Source organism: Pezoporus occidentalis, unplaced genomic scaffold (genome assembly GCF_034315485.1).
Source record: "Pezoporus occidentalis ecotype Australia unplaced genomic scaffold, CSIRO_AGI_Poc_V1 ctg73, whole genome shotgun sequence".
In the NCBI taxonomy this organism is placed as follows: Eukaryota; Metazoa; Chordata; class Aves; order Psittaciformes; family Psittacidae; genus Pezoporus; species Pezoporus occidentalis.
In genome coordinates this window covers 1,341,814-1,357,042 of record NW_026916082.1, presented here as the reverse complement: position 1 = coordinate 1,357,042, position 15,229 = coordinate 1,341,814, and the positions used below count along the sequence as shown (strand labels likewise).

The following is a 15,229-nucleotide window of genomic DNA, read 5'->3' as shown; positions in this document are numbered from 1 at the left end:
CTTTTCCATCAGTGGAACAGCAGGACCATAACGTAGGCCTGCCCCAGGTAACGTGCCAGGCTGCACAGACTGTCCCACTTCACCAGTGTGACAACAAAATGAGGAGAGCCAGGCAGCCCCACAGCACAGCAGCATGTGCATGAGCCAGGATCTCCATGCAGGGGAAAAAAACAACCAGCCAGCCCTGTGATGGGAATTTGTACCCTGGGTAGAGTCTGGAATTCTCCCTAGCATAAGGTGAAGACTGCGCATCCTGGAGAAATCATAGCATCATCAAAGGACCTTAAGATCATCAAGTTCCAACCCCCCTGCCATGGGCAGGGACACCTCCCCCTAAACCATGTCACCCAGGGCTCTGTCCAACCTGGCCTTGAACACCCCCAGGGATGGAGCATTCACAACTTCCCTGGGCAACCCATTCCAGTGCCACTCTCTGCCGCTTCCTGGGCTGATGGTATAGTCTGTGTTCACAGCTGCCTTTTCCCAGAGGTCAAGGTTCTGCAGAGATATAAATCTTTAACCAGCTGCAGTCTGACTCACTGCATTCCCCTGGCAACCTTGGTGTTCAACCCAGTAAGAAAAATGGGACCACAAAGGAGGGGTTATTGCTGTTTCCGCTTAGTGCTTCACTTTAAGAGCCTTGTGGTGTGTGTAAGCACGCAGGTGAAAGGAGTCACATGGAGAAGACAGCAATAGAAAAGGAAGTCTGGATGGAGTTTGCTGGAGTTCAGTGTTGGCAGCACACTGAGTTGGACTTGTCCCCCTGTATTCATTGTTCTCCTAAAGATGAGGAGAGTGTGGGCACGGGCCTCCCTTAGGGTAAGAAGGGGCCACACATCACCATGTCTCCAATCAGGAGCTCGGTCTTCCCACCCAACAGCAGAAGACAGGAATTGGGCAGCTGGGGCTCAGCGTGTCTCAGGTGAGCATTATGCAGTCCCTTTTCCCATCCTGCAACCAAAATGGGCTGAGGCCTAGGAAATGCCTGTCTCAAGAAGGGGCTGCATCTGCAGTGGGATGCTGGGTTCCCTCAGCACAGGCATTGCAGCCAGAGGCTGGACACAGGTAGCTGAGAGGCTGCTGCAGAGCTGGGGCCAGCCCTGCCTCCCTGGGAGCTTTTCCCTTGCCGCACAGCATCTCTGGTTGGGCTGTGTCCTTCAGGAAAGCAGTGTGTCCCTATCCTGCCAGGGCTCTTGCTCACCCTGTCCTGGGGGGGCATCTGCGGGATGGGGTAGTTACTTGCTGCTGTCAGGCCAGTTAAATCTTGGCACCTCAGATCCTGTAAGATCACAGGAACAGAGCCCAGCAGAGGAGCTGTCAAAGCCAGAATGTAATCCAAAATCCAGCCTGGTCCTTTCTGGTGTGTCCTAAATGTCCCCATCCTCTCCCTGCCTGCTGCCCCTCTAACACCTCTGAAGCTTAGCACCATGAGACAGTATCATAATGTTGCAGAGCTCCAGAAACACAGGAAATCTCAAGCTGGCCCTTGCAAAGCAGCTGTTCTTCAAAACAGTGTTTTGTCTTTCCTGCAGCTCCTTTGGCCTCCCCCATGACTGCAGCCCCTCCACACTGGTATCACCAAAGTAAAATTCCCAGCTTCATTGCTAGCATCCAGCCAGCTGAGCAAGCAGGAATGCTTGCAGAGGCTTGTGCTGCGTGTATAAAGGACAGGTCAGGCTGCTTATACTCAAAGGACAGAAACAAAGCAGCACTGGAGGGTATCTGAGGTTCAGAATATATTACATTAGCTGTGCAGTCACATCTGCCTTTTGTTCCTCCTGTGTTGTGAGAGAAATGCTGTGTGTTTGCATTTCCTATCTCACAGCTGAGCCAGGAGACATTTGGAGGTTGGTTGGTCCTTGCTTTATGTACTAGTGCCCTGGACTTAACTCTGCAGGTGCTGCCCCCTCCAAGCTTTGCCTGGGTGCCCTGGGTTGCTCTGTGCTGTTCTGCTGGAGGCTGCTGATGGGATGTGCTGCCCAAGCTATGCCCTGAGCCCCCTTCCCTGCCTCTGAAAGGTGCCCCTTGCTTTACAGGGCTGCTCTCCCTGGGGCTGTGTCACCCTACTGTGAGTGGCCTCACCGGGGCATCATCCCCGAGGTTATCAGTGTGGCAGGGTCAAGGGAAGTGGCTCCTGGCCTGCAGCGGTAGTGGAGAAGCCAGTGACCATCAGACCATGACCCTGGGGCAGATTGCTGTGACGTGGTGTGACAAGCTAGGAATGGGAAGGCAATAGGACAGCACCCATGCTCTTTCTATTGCCCTTCGTGTGCTCCTTTACAGGTAAATCTCAGGCAGAGTATGAGTATCATCCAAATAGAAGCCACCGCTGGTCACACCAGCTCTGTGGGCACCTTTGTCTGCTGTGTTTACTGGGGGGTGGGTGCACCCTCACCCTCACTTCTTCCATCTGCTGTTGTGTAAATCACTCTGTCTTTACTTAACGAAGGCAAAGGCGCTGTTTTTAACCCCTGCAGGCAGAGCAGAGAAATGGCAGGTACCTTGGGACAGAACTGGCAGGGGGGTGATGCAAATGAAACCATCAGAGCAGATTTTCTGGGGAAGTGAGGGTGGACTCCGCCATGGGACACCTTGTTCCCTCAGCCAGCCAGCCATGAACTGTCTGCAATGAAGGGCTGCTGCAACAGGCACCTCCGGGTGCCTGAGAGGCCCCACTGGCATAGGTGGGACCAGCCTTGCCCTGCAGCCCCAGCAGTGGAGTTTGGCCACTGCACCAGCTCTTTGTGGGGGCCTAAAGGGGCTGCTGGAGACCGAACCAGCTGCAGGCCAGACACCAAAGTCTGTTCCTGAGGCAAAGCAGCAGCAAAGAAGACAAAACAGCTCGGTTTGATCCACATAACTATTTCTTTCTTTTTAATTATTATCTTGTGCCTTACAACAGAAGAGGAAAGAGTGCGAGCAAACGATTTGCTGGTTCCAGAAACGACTCTGGCACCACCATCTCGTGATGATGACCTTGCCAGGGCACTGGCACACAACACACGCAGAGTCTCCAGCTCTTGCAAAAGCGATCATTGGCAAATTTTAAGGCATTGAAAGAAACCTATGGTTGTAAATCCTACATCAAATTTGGCACATTGGAACAGTTAGAGCAGAGACAAGGATGCTTTGTGGGCTGGTGCTTAGGAGTCCTGCAGCTTCCCAGCACTGGCAGGGGCACAGTGCTCATGGAGTGCAGGGGTTTCATCTGCCAACTGTGCAGCCAAACGAGGGGCTCTGCAGACCCCGACATTTCAGAGCCAGTGACAGCACATGAGGTGCTGCTCTCCACACCATTGTGGTACCTGCGTCTCATCCCTGCTCTGCTTCTGCTGCTAGCAAACCCCACATGCCTGCCTGCATTAACACTGCCCAAAACCAGATGGAGTTGTCAGGATGAAATAAAATGAATATTCCTTATAGTTGAAAACATAAGTGGCTCATAGACCAGGTGTCAGGTGTGGTTACAGTCCAGTACAGCTATCTCTGTGCTTCTGGGATTAAAAGTGGACGGCTGTGGCTTGAGGAATGGGGGAGAGTTCAGGTATAAGTGGGTTTGGATAGTAGATGAAGGGCTGTAGCCTTGAAACTAGTTACAGTAAACATGTTGTTTCCCTTGCCTCCCCCTTCCCAGAGAGCTGGCTCCCTCTGGCATGCTGTGGGAGGAGGGAGAGAGAGAGAGGGGGGATGGTGGGTGCTACAAGTCCACTGTGCTGCTATGAGTCCACTGTGCCACCACAACAACGACCAACATGCATCTAGCTACCTGCCCGTGCCTCCACCCCATTTAAAAGGGAGCAATGTGCCAAGCCCGGCCTCTGCATGGCAGGACTCACAAGGAAGCCAGCCCCAGGACAGTGTCCAGAGAACACCAGGAGGCTTCCTGCAAGCCCAGCACAGCTGTGTGCCCAGAGAGGCAATTTAAAGGCCAAGTGGAGACTGTTCCCCCTCAAATGCAAAATGGACGGGGTCCTTACAGTTACATCTTTGCATTTGCAATGATTCCTTCGTGCAGGTTTAATCTCCCTCTTTTCTTGGCAGAGGTTATGGTCCCCTCAATCATCTCAGCCCTGCTGGATGATATTTTAGAGGTCACTTTAATAACCTCTCCTTGCTTGTCCTCTGTGAAGGACAGAGTAGAAGAGCTAAAGCCTCTTGGCTGGAAGGAGTAAGTGGGATTGGGGAGAGGATTGAGCTCTGAAAGGCCGACACTTCCCATGCTGAAGAGATTCTCCTCTCCCTCCAGCAGCTTCCTGCAAGTACATCATAAGGGAAGAGGTTAGTCTTAGAATATCTTACATGAAATATCTGCAAAGCCTGGGGGCATGCTGTGACCTGCGAGCAAGTCCAAGCACTCCAGGCCATCACACCAGCCTGCAGTGGACACTGGCTTGGGTCATGCTGTGCCATGCAACTGGTTTAAAATAATATGCTTTGGTGAATAATTTTTGGAGCATTTTCAATATGGGGTACATGAGACCATTTCCCTCCTCCCCATCCAGAAATGCCAGGAAAATAAAATCACAAACCAGAGGGACTCTGCCTTTTGCATCTACTTTGACTTTGCAAGAGAGGGAAATTTCCAACCCCATTAAAAGCAGCCGCTTATGGGGTGACTGAGGGACATGGTTCATGTCTGCTAGATCAAGGCATGCCAAAGAGCCATGGCTGCTCCCCAGGCAGGGAAGATGAGCAACACAATGGTGTATCTTCTTGAGTGTGTTCCCAGCTACTTTACTGGGTCCTTGAAAATACCCGAGCCTGGTGGGGTCAGGGGATTGGGCTTGGGAGGTCACCAAGCAGAGCAGGGTCAGAGCAGCCTTACCTGTAGGCAGCTATCTCAATATCCAGGGCCATCTTGACGTTAAGCAGGTCTTGGTACTCCCTCAAGTGCCGAGCCATCTCATTTTTGGTGTTTCGCAGGTCATCCTCCAGCTGCCCAATGGTGTCCTGCAAAGGCAATGGCATTCAGGGCTGTGTTTTGGAGCGGGGACCTCTCCCACAGGTTTTCTGCTCTGCCCGTTGCAGAGACAGGGAAGCTGCAATGGGCAGTTGGTCCATGATGGCACATCCCACTAGGACCTTCAGGCCATGAAATTTCGTGCTAACAGAGATAGAGTAGTAGGCAATGCATTGGGCATGGCTTGTGAGTATGTGCTGCAGGGGAAGGCTTTAAACATTGATGGACTTAAGTAGTTTCCCATCTGCAGCACGGGCTTTGAGATGGAGGGAGCAAACAGCACATGGTGGCGGAGCCCCCAGTCCTGCAGGGACGAGGCAGGCTGCTATAGAGGGAAGGGAAGAACTGCTGGGGAGGAATGAGAAGTTTTCGGCTTAAGCATCATCAAAGCAGGACACATGGGAGCCTCCAGCACTGCATAAGCCCATGGGTAGAGAGGTTGCCAGGAAAAGGGCTGCAGCGTGGTTTTGGGGGTGTTTAAGAAAGACTGGGATGTGTTCAGGTGGTGGAAGGAGAGATAGTGCTGCCAGGGCACGAGGGAAGAGCTGGTTCCAGGAGGGGTAGTCTGACACCTTCCCAGGAAGATGCCTCAGAGCCCGAGGGTGCGGGGCTCCAGATGCAGGGATTTGGGGGTTCCAGAGTCAGAGGCCTGCTCTGCAAGAGCTCAGCTGGACAACGTCCTTCCAGCATCCTTTCCATCAGCTTTGCCATGCCATAGCTGCTACATCCTGTTCTACCTGTGATGTGCATAAGTCCAAAGTCAGATCTGCTAACAAAGGGGACTAATCTTTTTGTTCTATTTTTGGTCAGAAAACAAGCAATCTGGTTCTCTCCCACAGGTATCTAAGCAGCAGCCTGAAAGCAGCGAAACCTGTTCCTATAGGGAACATCATCTCAATCAGATGATTTCCCACTGCCAGCCACCCAACTGTGCCACTGGAGGAGCATGATTTGGAGCAGGAATGAGTAAGCAGTTTGCAGCCCTGCCTGCAAAGCCCTGCAATGGCCACTGCCAACATCTTCTCTCCCACACCCCCTCCCACAGCCAGGCCTCGGAGCTTCCAGCTTCTCTGTCCCAGTGAACAAGCTTTATCCTGCCACATCATCTCCATCCTGGCCCTGTCCTCATCCCCATCCTTTTGTATCCTTATCCTGTCACTGTCCTTATCCCCATCTTGTCCCTCTCCTCATTCCCATCCTGTCCCCTCCTTTGTGTCCTGCATAACCTTCCTTGTGCTCAGTCCAGAGACAGCCATGACAGTGAAGCTGCCCAAGGAGCAGAGAGCTGTGCTGAGCCTGGTGCAGCAAGCCTCATCTGGGCCCCAGAGCAGCATTGGCAGCTCTTCCTGAATGTGGCATGGGGCACCTCAGTCAAGTTAGCTGGATACATCCTGCCCTGTCAGACATTTACCAGCCATCCTTGGGGTCTCTGCCTTGAGCAGTGCTGCCTGACCATGGAGCTGCATGGAGCTGTGCCTCTGAGGAAGGACTGAGCAGTGGGAAACAGTTCAAGGAGGCCATTGGGGCATCACCTGAAAAGGACATGCATGGCTGCACCCAGGACATGCATGGCTGCTGCTGCAGTGCAGATTAAAATCTCTGCTCCAATGCAGCCAGACTGCAGTTGCACCGAGCCATGACAGGAGGGAGGGACTCGGGATGACCCTGTCATTGGACAGCCCCACTCTTGCTCTCTGACCATATGTGCCCTCAGCCCCCTTCATTCGCATGAACAAAATGCTCTTTAAAAATGGGTTATCCTTGGTACCGTGCATGTACCTACGTTCCACACCCCAGCTTTACCAGCTGGTAGAATAACCCCTCCCCACACCACTGCAAACCTGTCCCCTAATGGAAAACTCTCATATATTGCTCCAGATTTGACTGGATAGCCTACAGATATCAAGACATGCCCCTGATTTAGCAGTCTATAGGAACATTTCAAAAGCTCAAACAATAGGAATGTTCCCTTTTAAGAGTATTCCATCCATTTCCACTGGTTGCAGCCATTATGTGCTGCTACACATGCACATTGCTTAAAAGGCTCCTATGTATTGCCACACTTAAAGCAGTTGCTGAGGGTCATGTGGGAAAACACTGCTGTGCTATCACTAAAACAATTTCAATTACAAGGCCATTTAATTCAGTTGCATTTTTTGTTCCCCCTCAATTCATAGGTTGTTCCTGAAATCCCTTTTCACATGGCATCAAGACTATTTAAGAAGATTACTGTGCATAATCCTTTCATCCATGACAGGAAATAGATATTCCCTATTTTCACAATATTTGCTGAAGAAGACCTCAACTATTCAGGACTTTTGCAAGCAGCTTGGAACTAGAGTCATGAGTTCTAGAGAGGCCAGCAAAATTTGGCCTTGAAAATGACAAGGCATTACTTGGATGAGAAATAATGTCTTTCAGGTATGATGTAAGGTGGGGTTTTTTTTTTGGTATTTAGAAGGAAATGACTTCATTTAGAAAGCACAGATCATTTAATAGCCATGTAATAGAATAATAGGCATGTAATCTATTTTATTATAAATCATGAACATTTCCCTGTAACAAGAAAATGTAATACTGCAGCAATGGAATAAGAGACGTGGACTGCTCAATGTCTGCCCCTTGTGAGTGGCATACAGACATAAGAGATGCTGGGATCTGGCTGCAAATCCAGCTTGACCGTTTGCAGAGCTTCAGTTTCTGCAGTGTAGGTGCCAGGAGACAGGCACAGGGCGAGGGGCCAAGCCTGGGCAGACACCTTCGAGGAACTACTCACAGCAACAGGAAATGTGCGGGCAATTTTGGAGATGACCCTCAAGGCACAGGGCAAGGATGGGATGATGCCCCAAACAGCACTGCCATTCCCTGTGCGAAGGTGGTGGTGAACGGAGTGTCCTGGCCCTTCGTATGCCCCCAGAACCTGCTCTCTGGGGTTCTGCCTATGGGTAAAGGGTGGAGGCAATGCCCTGGTGAGGCTGGATTAGTCGTTCAGGGCAGAGAGGCCGTATGCCAGGGTGGGGGGCAAGCTGCAGTGCTGCACGGGCACTGCTCCTGCATGGGGGGGGAGGTTGGTGCTGCACAGCGCTGGTGTGTGGAGGGGGAGAGCGGTGTTGCGTGCATACAGCACAGCACGGGATACAGAGGCTCTGGTAGCTGCACGATGCGGGGGGGGGACACGGACGGGACACTGCACCGGGCCGGAGTGCCCAGCGCTGCGGGAGGGCGGCTGCAGAGGACTGGGCTGCACTGCAGAAGTGTGCTTGCAGTGGGAGATGCTCAGCGCTGAACAGGAGCAGAGCAGGGGGAACGCTGGGTGCTCGGTGCTGCACAGCGCTAGGGGAGTTTACTGGGATGGAGGTGCTGACCGCTGGGGCAGGTTGCACGGGAAGGGGATGCCCAGTGCAGCACAGTACCGAGCACCGAGGCGGAGCTTACCCGGGCACCCTGCGCGGGGAAGGAACGGTGTCGGATCCCGGCGCCGCCCAGCTCACCTGCAGGCCGGCGGCCTCGGCGCTGTGCCGCTCCTCCAGCTCCTGCAGCTGCCTCTCCAGGGACTGGTGGGCTCCGCGCAGGCTCTCCATCTCCGCCAGGCGGGCCTGAAGCTGACGGCGGCACTCGCCGGCCTCCCGGCGGCTGGCACGCACGGCCTCCTGGCTGCGGGCCGCGCGCTCATGCAGGCGGGCGCAGCGGGTGCGGTACCAGTCCTCGGCCGCCTGCAGGTTGCGGGCCGCCAGCGCCTCGTACTGGGCGCGCAGCTCCCGCAGCGCCGCAGCCAGGTCGGGCCGCACCGAGGGGGCCGGTGCCGGTTGAGAGGCGGCGCGGAGCGCGGCCCCCAGCTGCGCCAGCTGCTCGGCGTGTGCGCTGCGCAGCGCCGCCAGCTCCTCCCGCAGCGCCGCCGCACGCCGCTCCAGGTCGTTGCGAGCGCGGGTGGCCCCCTCGGCCGCCTGCTGCCGGGAGCGCAGCGCCTGCTCCGCCTCGGCGCGGCCCCGCGCCTCCTCCTCGCAGCGCGCCCTTAGCCTCTGCGTCTCCTCGGCCAGGCGCGCCCGCTCCAGCGCCGCCTGCGCCCGCTCACCGTGCGCCTCCTCCAGCCGGGCGCGCAGGGCGCGCAGCTCCCCGCCCAGCAGCTGGCCCAGCCGGCGCGGCTCTGCAGACCGCTGCCGCAGCGCCGCCAGCTCCGCCGCCAGCGCCCGGTTCCGCTCCTCCAGCGCCCGCACCCGCTCGATGTAGCCGGCGAAGCGCTCGTTCAGGCCCTGAAGCTGCGCCTTTTCGCTATCCCGCACCAGACGCGGCTCAGCGCTGCGCTCCCGGCCCGGCCCCGGCTCCGCGCCCGGGCGCGCCCGCAGGCCCGCAGACCCCTCGGAGCGCCGCGGGGCCTCAGCGAAGAGGTGGCGGTAGGAGGCGGCCAGAGCCGCCGGCTCCGCGCTGTAGCTCATGGCGGCGGAGCAGGACCGGCGGCTGCGGCGGTGCTTAAGTACGGCGGGGCGGGGCGGGATGCGGTGCGGAGAGGGGCGCGGGGCGGGGCGCTCCGGTGGGGGGATGTTGCGGTACGATGCTCGGTGCGCGGTGCGGGGCGCTCCGGTGGGGGGATGTTGCGGTACGATGCTCGGTGCGCGGTGCGGTGCGGTGCGCGGAGCGGCCCCGGGGCCGCCGCCGGAGGAGGCTGAGGGAGCTGTCCGTGCTCCGAGGTGCTGAAGGGCTGTGGCGGCGGGGGGGGGTGTGTGTGTGTGTGAGGATGTACGTGTGTGGGGATGGACGGACAGACGGACGCATAAAGAGCACACAAACAGGCACGGGAAGATGGACAAGGTCACACACACACACAAAGGGACAGACGGACGGGCAGGCACGCGGGAAGGGACAAGCACATTCACAGTGAGACACATACATAGACATGCTCAGAGCCAGACGGACAGAGAGACAAGCAGACGTGCAGAGACACACACAGATGCACACGCAGATGCACAGGCAAGGAGAAGCAGAAACACAGAAGGAAGCAGGCACGAATGGGCAGGTGGAGAGGCAGAGTCAGGCAGGCACACAGGCATATGCACAGAGATCACTCCTGCTGGGGTATCCCCAGCTGTTCCCTCAAGGGAGCCCATTCTGTGTGCCTGTGCCTAGGGTGAAGGTGTCCTGGGGGGTTGGTCCCCCCAGCCCCTCTCCTCCCTGTGGGGTCTCTGCAGGATGGAGCTGGGGGCAGTTTGGGTGCAGGGGGAGTGCAGAGGTGGGGACAGCGACTCATCCTCTGTCCAGCCATGCTGCAGGGGACAAGCAAGGGAGGATTTTGCCTTCAGGTTGTTTGCTGAGAACTGAAAGAGCCTGAGCCTTCCACTGGCAGGGGTTTGCTGGGCTGCAGAGCTGATGGGAAGGAGTATATCATCACCCCACACCACTACGGCCAAGTACCGTGCCCAGGAGCACAGCATTCCAATGCAGGACCTGCCAAGAGACCTGTGGTACGTGTCTGATCTCTAGGAGCAGCAGCACAAAACGTAGCTGTGAGGTGGAAAAAGCAGCTTAAAATAACTGTGAGCCAGGTGTGAGGAATGTGGTGAGATGTGCAACCGTATCCTGTCTCCTGCTATACATGTCTGTGCCACTGAGCTTTGTGCTAATGCCCAGTTCTTCTACTTGCCCCAGTTTCTCCTTACAGGTGATTCAGGGACAGCATGAAGGAGATGACAGTGGAGAACAAGAAAGCCAGGGCTGGCACTGGTTAGAGCAATAACTTCCAAAAGAGCTGTTGTTGTTTGGAAAGGACCAGCCAAATGGGGAGGGATGATTCTGGGATTCCCATCTCCTTGGGATCAGAAGTTAATTCCTAACAGTGGCTAGAGTCCCATGTTCCTAAAGCCATGCCTATGAGGGCATTGCCTAGGGCAGAAGCCCCGTGGGGAAAACACCCCTTTCACTTGGGAGGGAGGTGAGCCCAGCCCAAGGCAAAGCACTGCCCAGCTGTGGGAGCAGGCTGCTCTTAAGCCTGCAGTCAGGGATTGGCTACAGGATCAACACACACATGTATATAGCTCACCTTAGCCCGATACATCCATCCCATAGGGCATAGGAGGAATGAGCATCAGCCAGTGGAGACAAAGGAAAGAGACAGGAGAAAGACACAAGGCAACAGATCTGCCTTGTGCCTCACTTTTCCAGGACTCAAATCTGCGCACAGGCAGTTTTCCTGGAAGGACCCAGTTTTCTTGAAGCCCATTTTAGGTCAGCGACAGTGAGGCTGCAAGACTTGGATTGTCTGAGTAGCTTATGTTTCGGCTGCAGGGCAGGGCTGGGAACTGCTAGTGCCCTGGCCCTGGAGTGTGATGCCTGGCCCAGGATGTCTGGCTCACACTGCTGCTGCAGAAATCCCCTACTTCGTCTGGGTGGGGTTTTTTTAGGTCTTTCACATACTCTTCACCCACAATTGTGTTTTACCACTTCCTCACATCTGCTGCTTTGTATTACAATATCCTAAGTCAGGTTTCTGCTGCTGGGAATAACTGATCAGATAACTGAGAAGTTTTCATCTGTGCTTAAGTATGTGTGTAGCATTGTTTTGATGACTTTGCTCTGTTGCTTATTACTGATGATAGAGGCTTCTGTAGTTTTCTTTTGTCTTGGAAAAGTGGAGTGCAGCTTATCCTGGCCTCCTCACTTGTGCTGTTTTAGCACTGCCATACCTATTTAGTCTAACAGCAAAGTCAGGAGTGCTACAGTCTCCTCCAGTAGAAGAAATGCAAGCGTCTCTGCAGGGACTGCTGATGTCCATGGGTAAAGACCCTAGGATTGACCCATGGGTAAAGACCCGTTGCCTCCAGTGGGTTGGGATGCTCTGGGGTCTTTCTACACAGACAGGAGACTGCATTAAGCAGGTGGGACCTGAGCCAGTTGCTAGTGTGACTACTGGGAACTTGTAGCTGAATGAGTTGAAGTAGTTGGATCTAGTAAATGATGATAAGCACTGCTGTCCTGCAGAACAAGGGTGCAGCTCCAGCTCGCTGTAAGGTTGCTTCTTTCAGAGAAGCAAACGGTGGCTGAGACCTTAGGATCCACTCAGCACGAGCTGCCAGTTCTGGGGGTGCTCCCGTGTTCCAGGCAGCTGTAGCAGGACCCTAATCCAGGTGGCTGGCACCCAACTGAGATTCTTCTGTGAGCCCCCTGAACCCCTGACCCTGCTCTCAGCGGCTGACTTGGCCAACAAACCTGGGAGATGTAAAGCCCTCACAGTGAGAGGGAGAGCTGAAGCATGGCCATGTCCTGTCCTCTTGCCAGAGGCTGGAGACAAGCTGAATGCCAACATGTCAGCCCTGAAATGAGATGACAAGGTGGAAGTGGGCACAAATTAAAACCGGGGCAGTGCCTGGGCTGTGTTCAGCCTCAGAAAACCTTGATGCCTGAGTAACATATGGATCTCTGTTGGGGCACACAAACATGGCATCAGGAGGAACTTTATAAGGCTAGAAAACAGACAGAAAAACAGAAAAAGTCCCATAGCTAAGAACTGTATACTACTGAAACCCAGGATTAAATTGCTCAGGACCATTCCATACCTCCCAGTTGCTTCAAAAATCAGGTCTTGCATTTGAGACAGCATAAGGAGTCCTTAAAGCAGCCGTCTGCTGAGGGGGCTCATCAAACGATTTATCTCCCAAGCTGCAATCTGCCCAGGCTTCTGCTTCAGAGGAAGAACCTGTCCTCTGAGCTGTGCACACACAGCAATGGGACACATACCTTCCGGCTGATTTCCAGCACAGTCCATTAAACTAATGCTCTGCGAAGGTGTTTCACTACCCAGCTTCACTGCAGCAGCTGCGTGAGAGGGAAATGCTTCCTGGTGGTGGGACAAAGCAGACCCAAGTGTCTCCTGGGAGGCTGCTCCCAGATCTCCTGTGGCGCAGGCAGGTCTGATCCCCTGTGGGAGGGACAGCTCTGTGGGTAGGGGCAGCAAAATCAAGGAGAAAACATGTATATGTGTATCTAGATGTATATGCACGTCTAGAAGAAAGAAGGTTGTGTTTGTTGAATTGCATGCGCACAAAACCACTATCAAAAATAGGAAATTGTCTGCACTGGGTACCTCTAACTCAGATGTTTGTTTCTGACAGCAGCAGATATATGCTTCCCTGGTTCCCTGGTTCAGGTTGCCTGCAGCTCCAGAGCTCCCAAGGCAGCAGTCATATCCCTGTATTTGCTGGCCCTTATCTAATCAGTGCAAGCTCACATCCTGGATGCCACCATGCTGTGTAATCCACTGTTTGATAATGTGCCATATGAAAAACCGTCATCTTTCTTCGCACTTCGGAGTCACTGCCAGCTGAATTCATGCCATGCCCCTGGCTTTGGGGACACAGTGGAAGAGCTGAGACATGGTTCCTGCCCACCCACCCCCCCCATCCTGTGCAGGATTTTGCAGACTTTGCCTTACCTGCCTTAGTCTCTTTCCTACACTGAAGGATTTTTGTTTGTTTAATACTTTTAGTCATCTTGATGGCTTCAGTGCATCTTCTGGGGTTATGTATTGGAAAGCTATGCAGACATACACACAGACAGACACACTCCAGGATGGTCCCCACCATGAGGATACATGGAAATGAGTTCCTGTTGTGAGCTTCCAAATACAGGTGGACACATGTCCAAGTGAAACCTCTTGCTTAAATACCTGGTCCAGGTGCCATGAGATGTCTCAGTAGCATTGGGAAGTGCAGGCTGAGCTTCCTGGGTGGGTAACATTGCCCCAGTGCGGCCTTGGTGCCCAAAACAGGATTTGTTTTACCCGGAACTAACTGCATCTATTAAATGCTGGTGCTGTTGGGTGCTTTCCTTCAGTGAGCCAATGGAGCAAGGCTCACAGAGCCCATAGAGCCATGATGGGCCAGCTATCCCTAAGTCAGCAAAACCTTGCCCTGCGGCGTGTCCCCGTGCATGGAGGGCAGTGGCAGTGCCTTATCTCCTGGAGTAGAGCAAAGGGAGATGGGGAAAGCTGAAGGAAGTGTCCTTGGGGAGATAAAGGAAGCACCATGATGGCGGGGCTAGAAAAGCTGCTGCTGGAGGAGGGGAGGCATTCCCATCTTCCAGCCACCACTGAGGCATGGGAAGGGAGACGGGACCCCCTGGGTGCTGGGGGTTTAGCAGAGCAGTGAGGGCCCAGGACGAGCTGGGGCAAGTGAATGGCTGCCGTCACCACTGTCAACCGGTGGGGACCACTCTGAGGTGGCCAGGACCCCTGGGGCTGAGGCCTTTTCCGGGCCCCCAGAGTGAGCAAAACCAGACAGTAAAAGGGCAGCTTGTTTTGCCAGTGAGTTGTTGGGTTTTTTTTGCCTGGGACTTTTTGGGCTGGTGCTGGCCCAGTGTGGTACAACTGGCACTGAACCAATGGATAGCTTTTGCTCCACACAACAAGCCCCAGAGCCTTTCCAGCTTGGACTGCCGTGTCCGCAGCTGTGATTGCCGTAGGCCTCACTGGTGGCAGTGGACCTTTGCTTGGGATGGGCTGGCAGGATCCCAGCTGTCCCCTAAATCCCCTGCCATTACCACCCTCCTCGCAGCGGATGCCCCCCTCCCAAAAAAACATTAATTAATTGTGGTATTTTAGCCAAAACTCTGTCTCCTTCAGCCTCTGTAGCACGCTGTGAGTGCTCAGGCAGGCTGGGGCTGCAGGACCAGGAGGTGCAGTGCTGTGGGGTGCAGGGCTGCGTGTGTTCAGCCCCATAGACGTTGCCCAGAACCGTGCCAGGCTCTGTAGCTGGGCTGCAGGGAGGGTGTGTGCGGCCGTCGGGCGGGCTGGCACACGGCCGCCGCGCTCTCCCTCTCGTCTCTGCGCCTGAGCGCCGGGCTCGCACACTCTCCCCGGTCCCTGGCTGGCGGGCGGGGCGGGCCGCGGCCGCGCCTGCGCAGTGCGGCGGGCCGGGCTCTGCGGCAGTTGTGCGGGGCAGTTCTTGCGAGCGCGGCAGGAGGTGAGAGCGGCCCGGGCGCGCGGGGGCAGTGCGCGCGTGCGCGCGGCGCCGGGCGCGTGGCGGGGACCGTTGCGGTGGTGGGTGAGGCGGGGGGAGCGTGTGTGTGTGTGTGTGTGTGTGTGTGTGTGTGTGTGTGTGTGTGTGTGTGTGTGTGTGTGTGTGTGTGTGTGTGTGTGTGTGTGTGTGTGTGTGTGTGTGTGTGTGTCTGTGTGTCTGTGTGTCTGTGTGTCTGTGTGTCTGTGTGTGTGTGTGTGTGTGTGTGTGTGTGTGTGTCTCTCTCTCTCTCTCTCTCTCTCTCTGTGTGTCTGTGTGTGTGTCTGTC

General features: G+C 55.0%; 2 protein-coding genes across 4 annotated transcripts in view; one reads left to right on the top strand and one right to left on the bottom strand.

The window, feature by feature from the left end:
• Positions 1-2,846: 2,846 nt before the first annotated feature.
• Positions 2,847-9,393, bottom strand: INA (internexin neuronal intermediate filament protein alpha). Its single transcript, XM_062601886.1, has 3 exons — positions 8,452-9,393; positions 4,826-4,950; positions 2,847-4,253 (listed from the first exon to the last, which is right to left on the bottom strand). Exons 1-3 carry the CDS (start codon positions 9,391-9,393, stop codon positions 3,980-3,982), a joined length of 1,341 nt encoding a protein of 446 aa, XP_062457870.1. The 3' UTR covers positions 2,847-3,979.
• The window catches only part of NT5C2 (5'-nucleotidase, cytosolic II), a 66,068-nt gene continuing 60,147 nt past the window's right edge, over positions 9,309-15,229 (top strand). Inside the window, exon 1 of one of the 3 annotated variants that reach the window (XM_062601878.1) lies at positions 9,309-9,431. In XM_062601878.1, the coding sequence (XP_062457862.1) occupies positions 9,392-9,431 (40 nt within the window). In that variant the 5' untranslated portion in view covers positions 9,309-9,391. Of the gene's footprint in view, positions 9,432-14,821; positions 14,908-14,971; positions 14,985-15,229 lie in introns of those variants that run through there. The other 2 variants (XM_062601883.1, XM_062601879.1) reach the window with 2 other exon arrangements.

Excerpts from the sequence above, each read along its gene's own strand:
- INA (XM_062601886.1), bottom strand. The coding sequence starts at position 9,393 with ATGAGCTACAGCGCGGAGCCGGCGGCTCTGGCCGCCTCCTACCGCCAC. Across the intron at positions 4,951-8,451 it reads CCGAGGCCGCCGGCCTGCAG|GACACCATTGGGCAGCTGGA; the intron begins GTGAGCTGGGCG and ends TTGCCTTTGCAG. Across the intron at positions 4,254-4,825 it reads ATTGAGATAGCTGCCTACAG|GAAGCTGCTGGAGGGAGAGG; the intron begins GTAAGGCTGCTC and ends ATGTACTTGCAG.